The sequence below is a fragment of the Telopea speciosissima genome, chromosome 4 (assembly GCF_018873765.1).
Source record: "Telopea speciosissima isolate NSW1024214 ecotype Mountain lineage chromosome 4, Tspe_v1, whole genome shotgun sequence".
In the NCBI taxonomy this organism is placed as follows: domain Eukaryota; kingdom Viridiplantae; phylum Streptophyta; class Magnoliopsida; order Proteales; family Proteaceae; genus Telopea; species Telopea speciosissima.
The window spans coordinates 67197118-67214506 of NC_057919.1; the positions used below are offsets into that span (position 1 = coordinate 67197118).

The 17389-nt window shown below is 37.8% G+C and overlaps 1 protein-coding gene across 1 annotated transcript; it reads left to right on the forward strand.

Moving 5' to 3' along the window:
• The first annotated feature begins 1012 nt into the window (after window positions 1-1012).
• LOC122659909 (dihydrolipoyl dehydrogenase 2, chloroplastic-like) lies at window positions 1013-13553 on the forward strand. The gene is made up of 15 exons (XM_043855074.1): window positions 1013-1372; window positions 2266-2412; window positions 4079-4213; window positions 4536-4653; window positions 5397-5521; window positions 7596-7721; window positions 7798-7878; window positions 9935-10003; window positions 10090-10164; window positions 10244-10322; window positions 10415-10515; window positions 11972-12085; window positions 12188-12301; window positions 12646-12717; window positions 13276-13553. Exons 2-15 carry the CDS (start codon window positions 2365-2367, stop codon window positions 13456-13458), a joined length of 1440 nt encoding a protein of 479 aa, XP_043711009.1. The 5' UTR covers window positions 1013-1372; window positions 2266-2364; the 3' UTR covers window positions 13459-13553.
• The last annotated feature ends 3836 nt before the right edge of the window (window positions 13554-17389 follow it).

Below are 17389 nucleotides of genomic sequence, written 5' to 3' on the forward strand. Positions count from 1 at the left end.
AATAAAGTTACAATTTCTTTTCATCTTTCACCTCGAAAAAAGTAATATTCATCAAATTTGATTACAATGAGATTTTTCACCTTAATTCCACCTCAATCCTTAGATATGCACAGATTTTGCCAAGACAACCAATGGATTGTGTTTGAGTCTTCCTTACCATCCCAAAGAAGCTTGCCGCAGCACTACGGATTCGATCATTAGTTGCTTTAGGGACTTTGAAATGTGATAAAGCAAAATTTAACATTGGGAGGACCATTGATTTGAGAAGTACTTCTCTACCATAGTTCTAAGTATTGGTATCGTATCGTCCGTATCGGGTGATATATATCGATTTTATTAGTCGCCAGTATCCTATCGATAGCACGATATGGATAAGGGGGAAAATGGTCAAAAACTTGTTTTTTAACGATATTCAAGGGCATTTGTGTCAGATACAGCTGATCCAGTTGATCCAGGTCGATATCGTATCGATATTGTATCGATTTTGCGAGTCACGGATGCTCGTTCCGTTACCATGCACTAAAACCATGTTCTCTACCCATGTGGCAGAGAAATTGTTCACCCCAAAATCAGCAGGAAGACCCAAATATTTACTTTGGCCCATCTCCATATGTGATTTTCAAAATTATAGAGAGCCAACTCTTCATTTTAGTTGTTGTGTTGGAGCTAAAACACATGCTCCATTTTTTAAGATTTTTTTCAGTCCTGTTAGATCCCGCCAAACCATCCAGATCCGGCCAAAGTTGATCCGGTTCATAAATAAATCAGTTATGAATAATGGCCAACGTGGCCGTTCTGATTCAATGAACGAGCCCGTTCCGATCCGCAGCCACCTGAGGTGGCCCACCTCAGCATTGAGAGAGAGAGAGAGAGAGATGGAGCGCCCCGAGACTGCGAGGGAGTAGTTTATCTGCCACCCTTTGGTCACTCCGCCCCTGCAACGAACCTGTCGAAGCCTCCAATCCAGAAATCTGAGCAACTGTTACAACATTTTCATCAAATTTCCAACCGAATCCTGTCACCGAACTGATAGCAATTGAATTGAAGAATGCAGGCTTCGATCTCTCTTTCCGGTGCGTCCCAATCGTCGCCCACCATTACCAGATCCGAACGCACAGTAGAGTTCATCTGTAACAATGCTCTCCAACCCATGAATCTTCGTTTCTGTGGTCTCAGAAGAGAGACCCTTAGATTTAATGCTTTGAAGTGGCCTGATTCTCGTCCAGATGCGTTGTCGGGACGAAGGTCCTCGAGAAAGTTATCAGCTTCTTTGTCGAACAATGGAGTTCCCTCCAAGGGATTTGACTAAGATTTAGTTATTATTGGTGCTGGCGTCGGCGGTCACGGAGCTGGTCTTCATGCTGTCGAGAAGGTATGGTTTTCTACTTTTTGGCTTTTCTGGCTGACTGTATTTGAGAAGGTGAGTGTTGTAGTTTCGATTTGATTGCATCGCTGATGAGTGGAGAGTGGCCTTCAATTGTTATAATTAGTTGATACAATCTTTCGTCTGAGCTCAATTTAAGTAAATTGGCTCAGATCACTTATGCTTTCAAGTGGGTTATTTCTCTTTCAATCATTAACGTAGAAAGAAGTAAAAATGAGCTGGGATCAAACCAGGGAGCCTGTGGTTTACGTTTAAAGTGGAATCATTTACGATCAGACAACCATGGTGTAATGAATAATTTTTGTTTCGGTGATGTCTGAAATTCTACTTGAATAACCCTACCTACTGTAGATGGAAAGTAAGATATTGATGTGCACAATTATTAATTAGTTTGAAAGTCGTTGTATTGGAATGCTATGTTACGGTTAAAACTGAATGAGCAATCCATAGTTATAGTATTAGACCAACTCGGTGTACTCAGGTCGTGATATTTTAATGTAGCAGACCCAATTGTGTAAGCATATTCACCCAAAAAAAGAATTGTGTACCTATCAAAAAAAAAAACAGAATTGTTTAGGCATATTTTTATCTCAACTAGCTTTAGAAACTCAAATTATGAACAAGGGTGAAGAAAAGAACCTAATATTTGTTGATTCAATTATCTTATGGGAACTGTCTCATACTTGGTAATAATTAAAAGAAACAGAGTTAGTGTACACAACTTTACCTGGATTCGGACGCTCTTTTAATTTAGTAACAAATTTTCCAGTATTTGGTGCTTATATAAGCATGGAATGCTTTACATGGTTTTGGCTGTATCTTCAATTCCACTGTTTTAGATGCACATGATGTCAGAAAATGATAAAATACACTGGTTGCAGGGGCTGAAAACTGCAATCATTGAGGGAGATGTGGTGGGAGGTACGTGTGTAAACAGAGGTTGTGTTCCTTCTAAAGCTCTTCTGGCTGTGAGTGGTCGGATGCGCGAGTTTCAGAATGAGCATCACTTAAAGGCATTTGGTTTGCAGGTAATGTTCATAATCATGTTATTCCTGGAACCTATTGCTTGTATAATGGATCAACATGGTGAAAGAAATTTTATTCAAAATGAGTACTGATTTAGTTATAATGGGTTGACTTGTTGTTTATTATATTTATTAGTTATTTCTGCAGCCTTGCAGTATCATTGTCTAGTAAAGATATGAAGAAATGGTCGCTGTACCTTTCTCTGTATTGTTTTTTATAGCTACAGCTCTCAATTATTTACCTTTGGTAGTCATCAATCCAGCACCTTTTTTTTTTGTTGACTCTTTTAGGAACTCTTTTTCTTGGAAAGGGCAGGGGTGGGAGGTGAAGATAAGTAAGTTTATTGAAGAGGGGAAAAAGGAAGAAAGGTGGGTTTATAATGACCCCAAAGAGTCAAAGTTACAAGTGGAAAAATGAAATGTGAATGAAAAGGGGAGTCCTCCAAGAGCTAATTTTATAGAATTAGCAGATGCTTCCTGGGTATGCCATTTCTAAACCCTGGACTATATAGGGTTAAGCGCTAAACTGGAGCTAGAAAGGAGCCGTTTCACTTACCTCGTCAATCCTGGCCAGTGTTTCCTTAACTAACACCTGAACTGAAAAACCGAATCCATGTCAACCACTGAAATTTGAGTGGCACCGACCCTGCTAGTCCAAAATAAAATTTGGCACAAGCATAAGATAGTCTCTCCAAAGATGGCATCCTCTAATCAACTTCCAATAATAAACTGCATATTTCCCCTAGAACCTATTAAATATCTTTGTGGTGGGTCGAGGGGCATACCCAAAATCCAAACCCTCTTACCACTTAAAAAGCATGGAGGCTGGACATTGTCACTGATTGGAACCAATCTGTGAAGAACTGTCTCTTTTGGAACTAAAAAAGTGAAACCACTGTAACATTGCTTTAAACATCCTCTATAAAGTTCCAAAACATCACATTCTTTCTGCACGGAAACAGTACGAAATGATTTCCTGTATTATTCCCAGGAAAGCCTACATAGCAATTAGAATCTCCTGCTTTCAACTAAATTGCAAGGACAAACACTTGCCTTCCTGGGTAGCGTAAAAGTCCTTGTTAAATACATTTAGTTTATTTACAAAATAATGTATGACTGTTTGGAGAGTGCTAAAACATGCTTGCATAATGGGAGGTGCAAAGGCATCTCGAGTATTAATGCAATATTGTGATACTAAATTATAAGTGTAAAACAATCTAAAAAATTCCAGCCTTTAGGTTTTCATTTCCTTCTTTACAAAATAATGTATGACTGTTTGGAGAATGCTAAAACATGCTTGCATAATGGGAGGTGCAAAGGCATCTCGAGTATTAATGCACTATTGTGATACTAAATTATAAGTGTAAAACAATCTAAAAAATTCCAGCCTTTAGGTTTTCATTTCCTTCTTTCAACATAATTTTACTTCTTGTTTTTATTTACCTGGAATCATCTTTTTGGCGGTTTCAGTTAAACAATCAATTAATTGTTTTGTACTAAATCAGTTTATTTTATTTTATTTTAATTAGATCATGTTGCTTATAATTAACTGCAGCCTTGTTTAAGGTTGTGCAGGAACCCTTGCTAGAGGCTATATTTCATCATTTATAGAATCATATTGTTTTGCACATTATTTAACATGTTGCATGCTGCTCTGATCTGATGGTAGGTTTCATCTGCTCGGTATGACAGACAAGGAGTTGCTGATCATGCAAATAATCTTGCTTCAAAAATTCGTAATAATTTGACCAATTCACTGAAAGCAATTGGTGTGGATATATTAACAGGTGTTGGCACAATTTTGGTAAGTCATAAATTTCTTTGAGTGGAATAAGATACCAGATACCTCACTATTATAAATGATATACAAATTATTGATTTCATATTTCCAAACACATAGTTGTCACCAAAACATTCTCAATTTAATTTCTTTATGGGGAAGGGTTTTGTGTACGATCACTTTCGGAAATCGAAAGTTTCATATACAGGGGGTGGGTTTTTTGGTATTTTGAAAGGGGACTTTATCCGCATCTAAGGGTTTCAAGTACAACCGTGCCGCATCCACGGCCATACATGAAACCTTTTGCCGTACGTTATTATGATTTTTTTTTAATGTTTCATCTCAGGGTCCACAAAAGGTGAAATATGGAAAAGTTGGCTTCTCTGACAATGTCATAACTGCAAAAGACATAATTATTGCAACTGGTTCTGTTCCTTTTGTCCCCAAGGGTATAGAAGTTGATGGTAAGAGCTAAATCTCCATAGTTTTACCAATATATATATTTTTATTTTAAAATAATTTTTCTGTGGAAAACAGTACCTGTTAAGACCTCCATGTTGTATTTTGATTGCCATTTCATGCAAATTTTAGGAGATAAGATGTTGATTATATTTAAAGAATGATTTACTCTTATATAAGGAACTTATCCAAAGTGATTAGGATCAGCATCTGAGAATCAACCAACCCTTTCACCTTGTTTCATTCAATTGATCCTATATTCAGTTTCTATAAACCTGCACCTATACCCCACAGCTAGGTCCCTTCACCCATTCTGAAACACCAATTTTATTTCACTGTCTCTTTAGTCACTAAATAGCACTAGGCCCTACCTCAATCAATCCCTAGCTGTAGAATCTTAGGCCTGATTTTCCTTTATGTCCCGCATAATATAGGCTTCTCTAGCTTTTACTTAGGAATTGCTACACATGCTTTGTGGCATAGATTGAAAGTAAACATAGTGAATAAATATCAAAACCAGTTCTGATAATTGAGCGAAGACATGTGAAATGTGTGGCAAGAATATAGCAGAAAATCAAATAATAAAAGCAAGACTGATTTTAGTTCATCTTCTAACTCTTGGTTATAGCTGCTAGTAATGAATTCCCTTTTTTTCCCCTTCAATTGTTATGATTCAGATATTACAATCTGCCATTCTTTCTCATTGTTCCCATTTAATAACTGGATACTCTTACATAATGTCCTGCAGGAAAAACTGTAATTACCAGTGATCATGCACTGAAGCTGGAGTATGTTCCTGATTGGATAGCAATTGTAGGAAGTGGTTACATTGGCCTTGAATTCAGTGATGTGTACACGGCACTTGGAAGTGAGGTAGGCATCTGATAATTGCATTTTTGTTTTGAGCGAATGCCTTTTCTCCAATCAGTCATATAGTAGCACATAGCGCAAATGGCTAGGTTAGAATATAATTCCATTTTCCAAGTCGACAATAAGTACCAAATAGTGCCAATTCTGGACAGGTACTCCATTCCCTCCTGCCCCCAAACACCCCTGCTTAAACCGTTGACGGTACCATAAAAATTACTTTAAACTTTGTTGCTTATTACCAAAAAAACAAAAAGAAAGGAAAGTGACTTAGTTTCTATCTTTAAACCTTGTTTCTTCTTAAAGAAAAAAAAAAGCAAAAAAAAGGAAGGAAAGTGACTTAGTTTCTAACCTTATACTATGTTTTTGCTTTTGTACTTGGATATAGTAATTGGTACGCCTGAACTCTATCTTTTCAATTTTCAGGGTTTCAACACTAACTCTCAAGGCCTCTTAGTATCGGATGCTTAAACTATTGATATTAAGGGAAAATTACCAAACCCAATAAGTACTTGGGATCACATTTCAATTTCTTTTTGATCTCCTTTTATGTCTTTTTTTGGTAAGCTGATCTCCTTTTATGTCACATGGAAGGTTCTTTCCAACTTTCTAAACCTCAGTGCAATAAGCATCAGAATCAAGAATGACAATGGAAATATGCTGTAAAGCTTTGAAACAACAGTACAGCAGCATGGATGAAGCTGACTATCAACCCTTCAGAACGGAACAATTAAACATGCCTCACTGCCCAAATAATACCCAAATTTCTAAGGACTAACCAACGATCCACTTTCTAGGTAGTAAAGTCCATGGGTTGATATGAGTCATATGACAGACCTTGGTTCAAAAGCTGTCTTAACCGACGCCTTGTTGGTGTCGCCTTGGTTTTTTTCCTCCTCCAATGCCTAGGATCGCCTAGACGCCGTGACAACTATGGTCTTAGCCATCTAAGAACTAACCCCTTACCTACTTGCCTAACATAACAATCCAACCTTATTTGAAGACCAAAAACAGTCAGATCCTATGACAACTCAAGTTTGAGGTTTGCTACTTTGCTCTTAGAAGAATTCAGCGGCATAAAGATGGGAGGTGATCTATCTTACACCCCCACCCCATTTAATAGCTTGATTATTTAATATTCATAACTCCACCAAGGAACTCTAAAACTAAAGTTTATTTGGGAACTCAACTCCAGGTTATAAGTGACAGGAATTAGAGTGTTTCAACTACTAATGACTAGTCTTTCTATGTATTAGTAATCAGATTGCATATAAGTTTTGCTTTATGAACTGAATTATTCACAAGTGAATCTATCCCATACTGAATCTAGAATTTGACCACATCTGTTCCTTGCACAATGGTAGTTTGGACATGGCATAGTCACTTCTTGAAATGTTTGTTATACATTGCCACCTTCACAGTGCATATGATTGCTCTCACTATTCCATCCAGTTCATTTAGGACTCCAAGTTTACTGGATTATATTGTGGATATGATTATCAGATGGATTCAATTAATGCTGGAAAGGTCAGTGGACCACTAAATGCTTTTATGTCCGATCAAATTTGATGAACTGGCATTTTGTGTATCGTGCGACTTTAATATTGCTTGAATACATCATACTTTGCTTGAGTTGCCAGTGCTCTTATTCACTAATTTATTCAAGTTTGAAATTGAATAGGAAAATGCTTACATTCCTTGTTGCTACTACTAGTTACTGGGATTTTGAGTGTCAAACCATGAAGAAATTATATTTGTGAATTCATGCAGTTCCTTTTATGTTTCTTTCTCATTTTTTTGTCATTGATCTGTCTCTGTTTGACTCTCTACAGTTTTACATTCCTTTTGATTATTACATGCAATTTAAGTCGGTTTTGGTCATCTTTCATCTTCCTAATCTTTTCCATACCAAAGTGTGTTGGTTTCTCATTTCATATTTGCAATTTTCTTTTAGTCTTCATCAAAGTTTTTATTTACCTTTGAGTATTCCTATTTATCTTTCACCACTAAATCTGTAACTTTGCCCCTCATGTTACTGTAATTTTTCACCAAGTGAGGCTAACAATTATTGGTTACACAGGTTACTTTTATTGAAGCACTGGATCAGCTAATGCCTGGCTTTGATCCTGAGATTGGAAAGTTAGCCCAGAGAGTTCTCATAAATCCTCGTAAAATTGATTACCATACTGGTGTATTTGCAACCAAGGTGCTTTGTCATTGAAAATTAATTTTTTCATCTTCTTTAGTAGGTCATAAGGTAATATCTTTGACATTTTCTCCAGATCACTCCAGCAAAGGATGGAAAACCTGTCACTATTGAGCTTATTGATGCAAAGACAAAGGAGCCAAAAGATACTCTGGAGGTAATTTTTCATCTCACATTTGCACGTATTGCATTCAGATTGTTGGAGCTGCATGGTTGCAGTAGCCAAACAGTTGAATAAACCAGAGGCATGTGTGCTGCTTGAGAGGCACAAAAGTATAAGTCAGCACGTAGATTTATGTTTAAATCAATTGTTAGAGAAAAATGTAGATTAATAAATGTCCATATTTTAAAGGACCATTTGAATGGACGGTTGGACAGCAGTTGAACTATTTGGACCATTGCCCGGGAAGGGAAGATGTTCTGTACTAATCATCTGCCGGCAAGGTTCCCAAGAACCATTTATATGTCTGTAGACTGTTCCATTTCTACAGTCAAGACAGTTTCAACCGTTCAGACCAACAAGCTGCCTCATGTCATTTTCAATGAAAGGTGAAGTACAGGAGACTCGAACCCTGATCTTTAGGCACATCAGTTAAACATAACATTTTGCCACAATTGCTCCTTAAGTTGTGGCAAAACTTAATAATTTTTGTCTAGTCTATTTAGTCACATCAGAAAACAACCAAATAAAGGAATTTGAATTTAGGTCCCACAGCATCCTGGAACTTAAAACACTCAGAGTGCCACCACCACTCAGATAGTCAGATCATTACTGCTGAAGTTTGGGCAATGCTTAAACTCGGGCAGGATCTTTTGGACTGTCTACCTGACAGTCAGACTGCTAGACTGTCAAGCAAAAAGGAAAAGATGTTAAATATGGTCTGCTCTTAAAAGTTGTTTGATGCATCCAGAGAAGAGAAACCTGCTAGCAAAGGTTCAAGATTACTCCTTTGTGCAACTTCACCATTGATTCCTCCATCATTGTGACTTGTAACAGGGAGACATTGTGCCTCTTCCATTTTTAAGCATTATGATGCGACTAGGCTGACTAGCTTATCTTTCTGTCTTTAGTTCTTCGTCAATTTGTTTTATATCCAGTCCAGATCTAGTATGATTTATACAAACTTATGAACTACTTGAACAGAACTTTACAGTTTCAACTTGTTCCTTTCATGAAATAAGTGGAATAAGCAAATCATTCAGCATGTTTTGCTTGTGTATCACATTCTGAGATTGTATGGTGTGCTAATTTAATTTATGAATAAAAAGACAGATGCTGTCTAACTCATAATGTTCAACAGGAGTTTTGATGTTAACATAGTCTTAGTTTTAGTTACTCAATCTGGTGGATTTATCTCCTGCGTAGTCCATACTTACATTGAAAAATAACCCATTCTTATAAGCAAATAACAAGGCCATAGATATTGTACCCTTATGGACCTGAAAAACTGATTAATGGTAACCATTTCCTTAGCTTGGCAAACCTTGCCATGTCCTCAAGGAATATGGAATTTTTTTCTCTTTTTCTGAGACTATTAGACGTGAAGTTTGTTGAAGAGTTGGGAATGTTCAAGTATTAAAATTTGTCGTGTGGTAGAATTGGATAGACCTGGGCACGAGGACGCCAGATCCCTCTCTCTGGTCAAGTTTCAGACCCAAATGAGCAAAAGGAAGTGGCTCAAAACTCAGTCATAAGTTTCATAATTAAACTGTCATCTTGTCATAACAGGAACTAGTGGCATTTTTGTAATTTTCTTTTAACTTTGTACCAACTTTTCAGCACTTCCCTACGTGTTAGGTTTTTAGGGGCTGAAACTCAACAAGTGAGATAGGTGTGATGTCCAGCTATGACATGCCTGTCTAGTGTTTAGTGGGTGTGAATTCAGAAAGGAAAGATGAAACTTTCCATATGTTAACATATATGATTATAAATTGCTGGTTAGGCACAAATCCATGCAGGATAGCTAAAACTTAGAAATGAATTGTTGCATTGCTTTGTCCATGAGGTGTTTGCCTTGCTCCGGCAGTTAGGCTTTTCAATAAGTATCATTTCCTTGCTGTTGGCATGTGGTGTCCACTACTTGCATAAGTGGACACAATTATTTCAACATCCCTAATCTAAGATGTCACTCATTTCTCCTGAAAGGGGGGGGGGGATCCTATTGTAGGATGCTGCCATTCTCAACAACTCTGACCTACGGGTATCCCTGCAGGTGGATGCTGCACTTATAGCAACTGGAAGGGCTCCATTCACGAAAGGACTTGGCTTGGAGAACGTAAGTGTGTTAATATTGTTGTGTATTAGAAAATGCTAAAGAAGATCCCTTTGCAAATATAAAACTGAATTGGTTTAAAATATTGACTGCAGATTAATGTAGAAACACAACGTGGTTTTGTTCCTGTTGATGAGCGCATGAGAGTAATTGACAAGAATGGCAATCTGGTCTGAAACGAGGTTCCTTTGTTAACAACTTTCTGTTCATATACTGCATATCATACCTAACAAGAGGTTGTTTCATTAGGTTCCACATGTATACTGCATTGGTGATTCAAATGGGAAATTGATGCTTGCTCATGCCGCAAGCGCACAAGGGATATCTGGTAAAAACCTTTTTGTTTTCTGCTTCCTCTGACTCGTAAGATATTTTACTATTCACTTATCAATTCACATATTAAATTACTTTTTGATACAGTTGTTGAACAAGTGTGTGGGAAGGATCATGTGCTAAACCATTTGAGCATCCCAGCAGCCTGCTTCACTCATCCTGAAATTAGTATGGTTGGCTTTACAGAGGTAGGCTTACTCAACGATGGGTTGTTATGCACTGTCTAAATATTTGGTTTCTCTCTTCATGGCATGAAAGATATCTGTGTTTACTTGTCATGGATATAGAACTTACTAGGCCTTATCCCACGCCTAGTGGTCAGCCCATGCTTAGTAAGGGTTTGGCTAAATTTTTTCAACACTGGTGGCCAATCTGATGTCTATTACCCTCCTTTATCGGATAATAGAGAAGTACATCTCAGAAGTAATAGAGATGCAATGATTGGTAGTTTATGTACCGTGAAAGCACAATGTGTTGTTGGTGCATAACATCTGTATGCACAGTTTGCCAGTCCAAAAAATGTCCAATCATCGTAAGCTTGAATCTGGAATTTCTCATTTTCCATCAAATATATGTCGTGTTCAGTTCAACTGCTGTATTACTACTTGGCATCTGATGATATGACTTACAAAAAGACATATGTCTCTGCATCGAAGACAATCAAAGGCTATACACAGTAACCACAAACTTGAGCTTGCATGAACAGAAATTTATGGTTGTCAATAGAGAGAAAATTTTCAAGTTTCAACTATTAATCGTTAAAAGAAAAGGAATAAGTGAATGTATCCCAACATCGATCATATGGTACTGTCACATTATTTATCGTTATGGGAGTGAATCTTACCTATTTGCTGACTTGTGCAGTACTGGATAATATTGGATATTTATTGAGTTAATAAAGTACAAGAATTAGAGAATCTGTGCTGTAACTCGATTTCATACTTGTGTGTGGCAAGCATAACCCTGGAATTGCAGGCTCGGTCCAGGTTCATTCCCAGCTAACTGGATGGTTCTCTTCAAATCAAAGCATAGAGTAAAGAAAAACCTTTGAATTCTGTAGTGACTTTATCAAGAATTCCAACCAATTGAGTATGGTTGAAACATTCCCCATGGATGTTCTCTTTAGAAATTCCAAATTTTTCGTAAGAATTCCTTTTCTAATAATCTGTTGGCTGGTTTCCTGTAAGCTTGCCAAGAACAATATTTTTTTGAAGAGAAATGCTAAAAGCAACACATGTCAGAAGAAAAACTTAACATGCAAATAGGAAGATCAGGAACATCTGAAGGCTTCTTTCAGTTTTCAATGGGAACATTGTAATATTATATTGGTGAAGTCGCCTGATAGTATATCTATGAAGTCACATAATATTATATTGGAAGAATGCAAAGCATTTATAACTCCACTGATATTCAAATGTTGTACATTCTCTCTTGACCAATTCTTCCTTCTGCATACTCTTTAAGCCCTAAAAATTCCAGACCATTTGAACAAGACCAGCTGAAGACTGCAAGCTTAACAGATCTGTTGAATATCTTTCTTTTCCCCCCATCCTCTTCTTTCAAAGTTCAATTTGTTATGGGATCTTTTGGAGCCTTTCTTTTGGTTCTCCAGATTTGAATGTAAAAAATTCTAAACTCATGCAGCCTCAAGCGAGGGAGAAAGGTGAAAAGGAAGGATTTGAAGTAAGTGTTGCCAAGACAAGCTTTAAGGCTAACACAAAGGCCCTAGCAGAAAATGAAAGAGAGGGGATGGCTAAGGTAATTTTATTTATTTTTGTAAACAAAATTTTTTTTTTTTCTCGTATTTATTATTGAAGATTTTTTCACCATATTCTAAATTCTCTCTACATCTTCGAACAGTTGATATACAGGCCTGACAATGGAGAGATTTTGGGAGTTCATATTTTTGGGTTGCATGCCGCAGACCTCATCCATGAAGCCTCCAATGCAATAGCATTGGGCACACGCATTCAGGTAATTTTTATGCCTTAGAATGACCAAAATAGAATACATTGCACTGAAGGTTTTGCAAAGCTTTCATATTGAATTATCTTTATGCCACTAGAGTTTTGTGAAGCCTTCATATTGAATTATCTTTATGTCTTCATATTGAGCTGTTACTTGAGCCTTGTACCTTTTGAACCTGTTTTCCAGCATAAAATGTTTTCCAACTTAGAGAATAATGGATGATAAGTTTTCTGTTCCGATTCCTTAGCCTTCTATAGCTATAGATTTTTGGTCTCCTATGCAACCTGAAACATTGCCTTGATGTTATTAATGTACCATTTGTTATGTTTGGCATATGTGGCACTTTGTAGGACATAAAGTTTGCTGTTCATGCACATCCAACCTTGTCAGAAGTGCTTGATGAGCTCTTTAAATCAGCTAAGGTATGTATCTGTTTCCTTCTGTTAACAGCAGCACATGAATGCACTTCACATTTCATTTATCTCTTGGTAAGTCTCAAACTGGAATAAATGTTAATATACATATTAAGAATCATCTGATTTAGCGGGGTAAATCTCTAGTATTGTTTTTATGGCGGTCCCCAACCACTCAGTATGAGGCTAAGTAGACATGCAGGTGGCCTGGAAGGTGTCCTTTCCTCCTTCCTTGAGGCCTGCTCTTTAGTTTCCAGCAAACTCAACATTGTCTACTTTCAGTGAGAACTTCTATGTTCCGCATCTAGTGTGACTCGACATGATCTACTTTCGGACAAATAATTTGCTTCTAAATTCCTTACCCACTTATAATTGGCTATTAGATTATCTAGATTGATAATGAAATTTTTTTTTCTTTTTTCGTTTGCTTTTGATCCTTTTCTCCATTTTCCATTTTTCTGGGGCAGGTCTCTAGTGTTTCTAGTCCAGTCAAAGAACCAGTTGCAGTCTAACCTTCTCCACAATCGGTTAAAGTTTGAAGAGGATTTTGATTGTGTTACCTGTTAGGTTGTCTCTGTAAGCTGTACATCTCATAATAGATCAGCCCAACCGCCACACAATGGAATGCCTTGCACCTCTGTTCGGGAGAAGAATCTGGCCCCAATTTTGCGGAGTTTGTCATTTGTATTTGAGTACCTCTCTGGACTGATTAATTGGTTATGCAGTTTTGTAATCAAACTCTTACATTGAGGCACACAGTATAAGTGAGTCCATTCTGTTAGTAATTAATGTCAAAAAATATTAGCCGCTTTTCTTTTCATATTGCAGAGGAAAATTACGTCTAATGTTAATATTACGACTTTAGTTGTTTTAATTACTGAGGTTTATGAGTTTCAATGGACTTTGAGCTTGACTTGTTCGAAAAAAGAATGAATTGAATGCAAAGCCTTTAATGTAGGAATTTGGCATCCGTGGATGAGTGATCCGCCTTTGAATCATCGGCTAAATCTGCCGGATCGGAATGGCTTAAGTAGAACTAGTCCGGTGCGGCTCCTATCTCTAAAGGGCTGTTTATTTTCTTCAAATGTTTATATTATGACTTAAGTTGTTTTAATTACTGAGGGTTATGAGTTTCAATGGACTTCCCTATCGATAAATTGTTCCAAACCACTCAGTCAGAGTTGTGGCATCCATGTATGCTAACTTGAGATCACTGCCCTGCTAGACAATCATGCTAAAAGAACTATTGGTTATAAATTGCTCTGTTTCTATTAGTAGTTTTGATGGAATATTATGAATTACACATGGGAGTGCATGCCCTATATTACTTTGGCCAACACTGCATTGTCCCCAGTATCTCTCTCTCTCTCTCTCTCTCTCATGTTCTCTGCAACCCTTCACTGCGACCTGAAACCCTCTTCTCTCCCTGTGGCGCTTGTCTATTTCCCTCTACCATGCGCCTTTGATCATCAGTGAAGGCGGAGTTGGTAGAATTTGGTGTACCAGTTGCCGTCCTCGTACGTTTAACAGCTGATGTGTGGTATGTCTCTCACCGGAAACCTCCACTTCCAATTCCCTTTCTTATTCTCTCGTTTTTTTTGGTACTCTTTCTTTCAATTTTAATTTATATTCATTGTTTATTATTCAAATCTTTCATATCTTCAAAATATTTTTGATCGAATTTCCCTCCAACCACGATGAATGGGATCGGCATGAGAAGTGGAATAAGTATCGAGAGGATATTTTGGAACATACCAAAACCCTAGGATGGTGGGTGAACCATCCTCTATTGATAGAAGAAAACTTTTTCCTTTCTTTTTTCTTCTTCTTGAACTTGACCTTCTCTGCAACTCACACCCTCTCCACCACCCCGCCCCATCCCATCTGCAACCCCGCCCCACCACCACCCTTTCCTCCCTCCCCCGTCCCTGCCCTTTCTCTTCCCGTCCAACCCTGCCCACCCTCCCCTTTGTTCCTCCTATAACCCCACCCCACGCCTTCCTTACCTGCCCTCCCCTGCAGACACATACCAGCTGTAACCCTCCCCTGTTCCCGTTGAAGCATCCCCATTTTTGTCTTAAACAAGCCAAAACTATTCACTCGGCCTCGCCTTGACATTCGAACCACACATCCCAACCCTGCACCATCCTCTCTCTCCCCTACAACCCCGACCCACCATGATCCCCTTCCCCTGCCCAACGGATTATGGGTCTGTCACCCTCTCTACGTAGAGGAGGTTCAATTTTTTTTTAAGGTTTTAAGAATTTAGAAAGCAGACCTTCCTATGGTTTAAGAATGACTTGATAACAGAGATTAGATCAGTTTGAACATGAGATGTATCAAACAAAATATGCCCTTGAATTGTTGCATACTTAATGATCATTGCAGTTTCTCCCATAAATCCAATGATTATTGAATGAGAGAAAATCAACCAAAACCTCTAAAAAAAAAAGAGGGGGATTAGGGAATCATAGTAAAGGTAATGAGAACACCTAAACCGCAGTCCAAAATTGAAACTTGTGTGTATGAACTCCGAAGTCTGGATTTGGAAGTCCCTAAAACCAACTGAAAAATCCAATGAAGAAAGTGAAGGTATAAATCAAGCGAAGATACAATGATGGATTGTTCAATGGAAGCAGGTCGCAGATAGAGGTTGAGTGCATGTGGCAAGGGTTGCACAGGCGACTGAGGGTGGGGCGGGGTTGCATAGGAGTTAGGGAGGAATAAGAGAGTAGGTGAGGGCAGGTTCAGCAGGGTTACAGATGACAGATGGGGGTTGGGTGCAGCTGCAAGGCAGGGTGAGAATGTGTGACGGCGGGGTTGCAGATGGACGACAAAGTTCAATTGCTTTTGCAACGAAGAAAAATCCCACCTCATTATGTGATTAAAATAGAAAACAGTAGCAGTTTTGGACTCAAGACTATAAAACTCGAAAACAGAAACAGAATCAGTAGAGAAGATTCCATTCCAAACAGTATCTGTTTAGGATCTGAGAATCTAATCTATTTTATGATGAAACTTGAATCCGTTTAAGAATCAAGAATCAACCCATTAATCGGTCCAATTCAAGATGGATTATAAAGAAAACAACTACAAACCAGCGAATTCAGTCGATCTGATTCCATTCCAAAAGCAACAATTAGAAGCTGTCCACTTTAGGATCATTATCAGCCAATTCCAATCCACCGATTCAACGATCTCATTCCTGAATTTTAAAACCATGTCAATAATTGAAATGTCACACGTTCGTTATTAAGCAGCTGTCCTTCTAAGTACTGTATGGCTTTGAATGTCCCTTCCCTTTTGTTGCTAAGGTGAACCTGTTGACTTCGTTGAATGATAGAATCTCAAATCGTCTTCTACCGACCACAGTTCGCTAAATTAGATTCTTAACATAGTACAACTTATACGGTTTTATAAGCAGTTCCTTTGAAGTTGATTTAACACATGAAATTAAGAACCACTGAAGAAAGAATAGAGTCTAAAATCTGAACCAATATTCTAGGCATTAATATCATTAAAAAATTTATTCAAAGCATTAAGCATCTTTCCCACCCTGAAATTTCCACAAAAAAGAAAATGTTTCACCATAATGCGCCATAAAAGCAAGAGTCTTAATCAAAAACCAAACAAAAAACCTTTACGAAAAGCTCTTAAACATCTCAGGCGTTATTGAACATGTAACAACTATAGCTCCAAGTAGTAATTTATAATTAAGCTCTTATGTATGCTGCTTCATCAGAAATTCCTTTCAAACTACTCCAATTTCCTTTGGAGCAGATGACCATGGAACTAAAATCCTTTCAAGCACACATCAATTCAGCAGTTAAAAGGCTTAACACCAAGCAAAACATACTGATGCTGACATTCATCAATGAATATATTCCATACAGCTCCACACAACCATCACCAACCTATCCCGAAAGCAGATTGCATACTAAAAGCTGTCACTTGCTGAACTAGAATAAAAATGTTGAATCTGGACATATCTTAAATCAAAGGGCTGCCTGCAACTATGGTTAAAGCTCTGATGATTGAATACACTTCACCCACTTGAAAAAACAGAACTTATTTGTTGCTACCATAGCTTCGCACACCCTCCTGGAAGCCTTATCAGCAAACCACAAGGCATTGAAAATCCAACAGCCCCAATTCAGCTCAACATTAGAAGCTGAACTCTTTCCAATCACTCCAAAAAACGATGCATTCAGTCCATCTACCTAAGGATGGCTTGTTATACTTATATCCACCATGAACCCTAAACAGAATTTCTAAGACAATTCAGTAAATATCAAAATCCATCTAAACACCCATGACTAAAGATTTAGAAAATTTAGACATGAAATGAACAAAAACAACTTCATCTACCATATTCAGTTATAACTGAAATGCTGCAACAAGTACATCATGACTTGCATAGAGAAGAAAATTTGATCCAACAACCCAGAATTGAAGGCTTCCTATGAAAACAAAGGCACTCAACACTTGCTACTACAAACAGGACCCCAGGGTATGCACATTTAGGAAACCATAGCAGAGCTGCATAATCTAGTGACCCAAACAGATCTATATTTTCCCTTAGGGGTGTAACAAATACTATTTTGCAAGCGAAGGCACTCCATCAAGAATGTCTCAACCTTCCACCAATGTCCATTTGCACCCAGTTGATTAACATACATTC

Excerpts from the sequence above, each read along its gene's own strand:
- LOC122659909 (XM_043855074.1), top strand. The coding sequence starts at position 2,365 with ATGCGCGAGTTTCAGAATGAGCATCACTTAAAGGCATTTGGTTTGCAG. Across the intron at positions 5,522-7,595 it reads ACACGGCACTTGGAAGTGAG|GTTACTTTTATTGAAGCACT; the intron begins GTAGGCATCTGA and ends TTGGTTACACAG. Across the intron at positions 10,323-10,414 it reads AAGCGCACAAGGGATATCTG|TTGTTGAACAAGTGTGTGGG; the intron begins GTAAAAACCTTT and ends TTTTTGATACAG.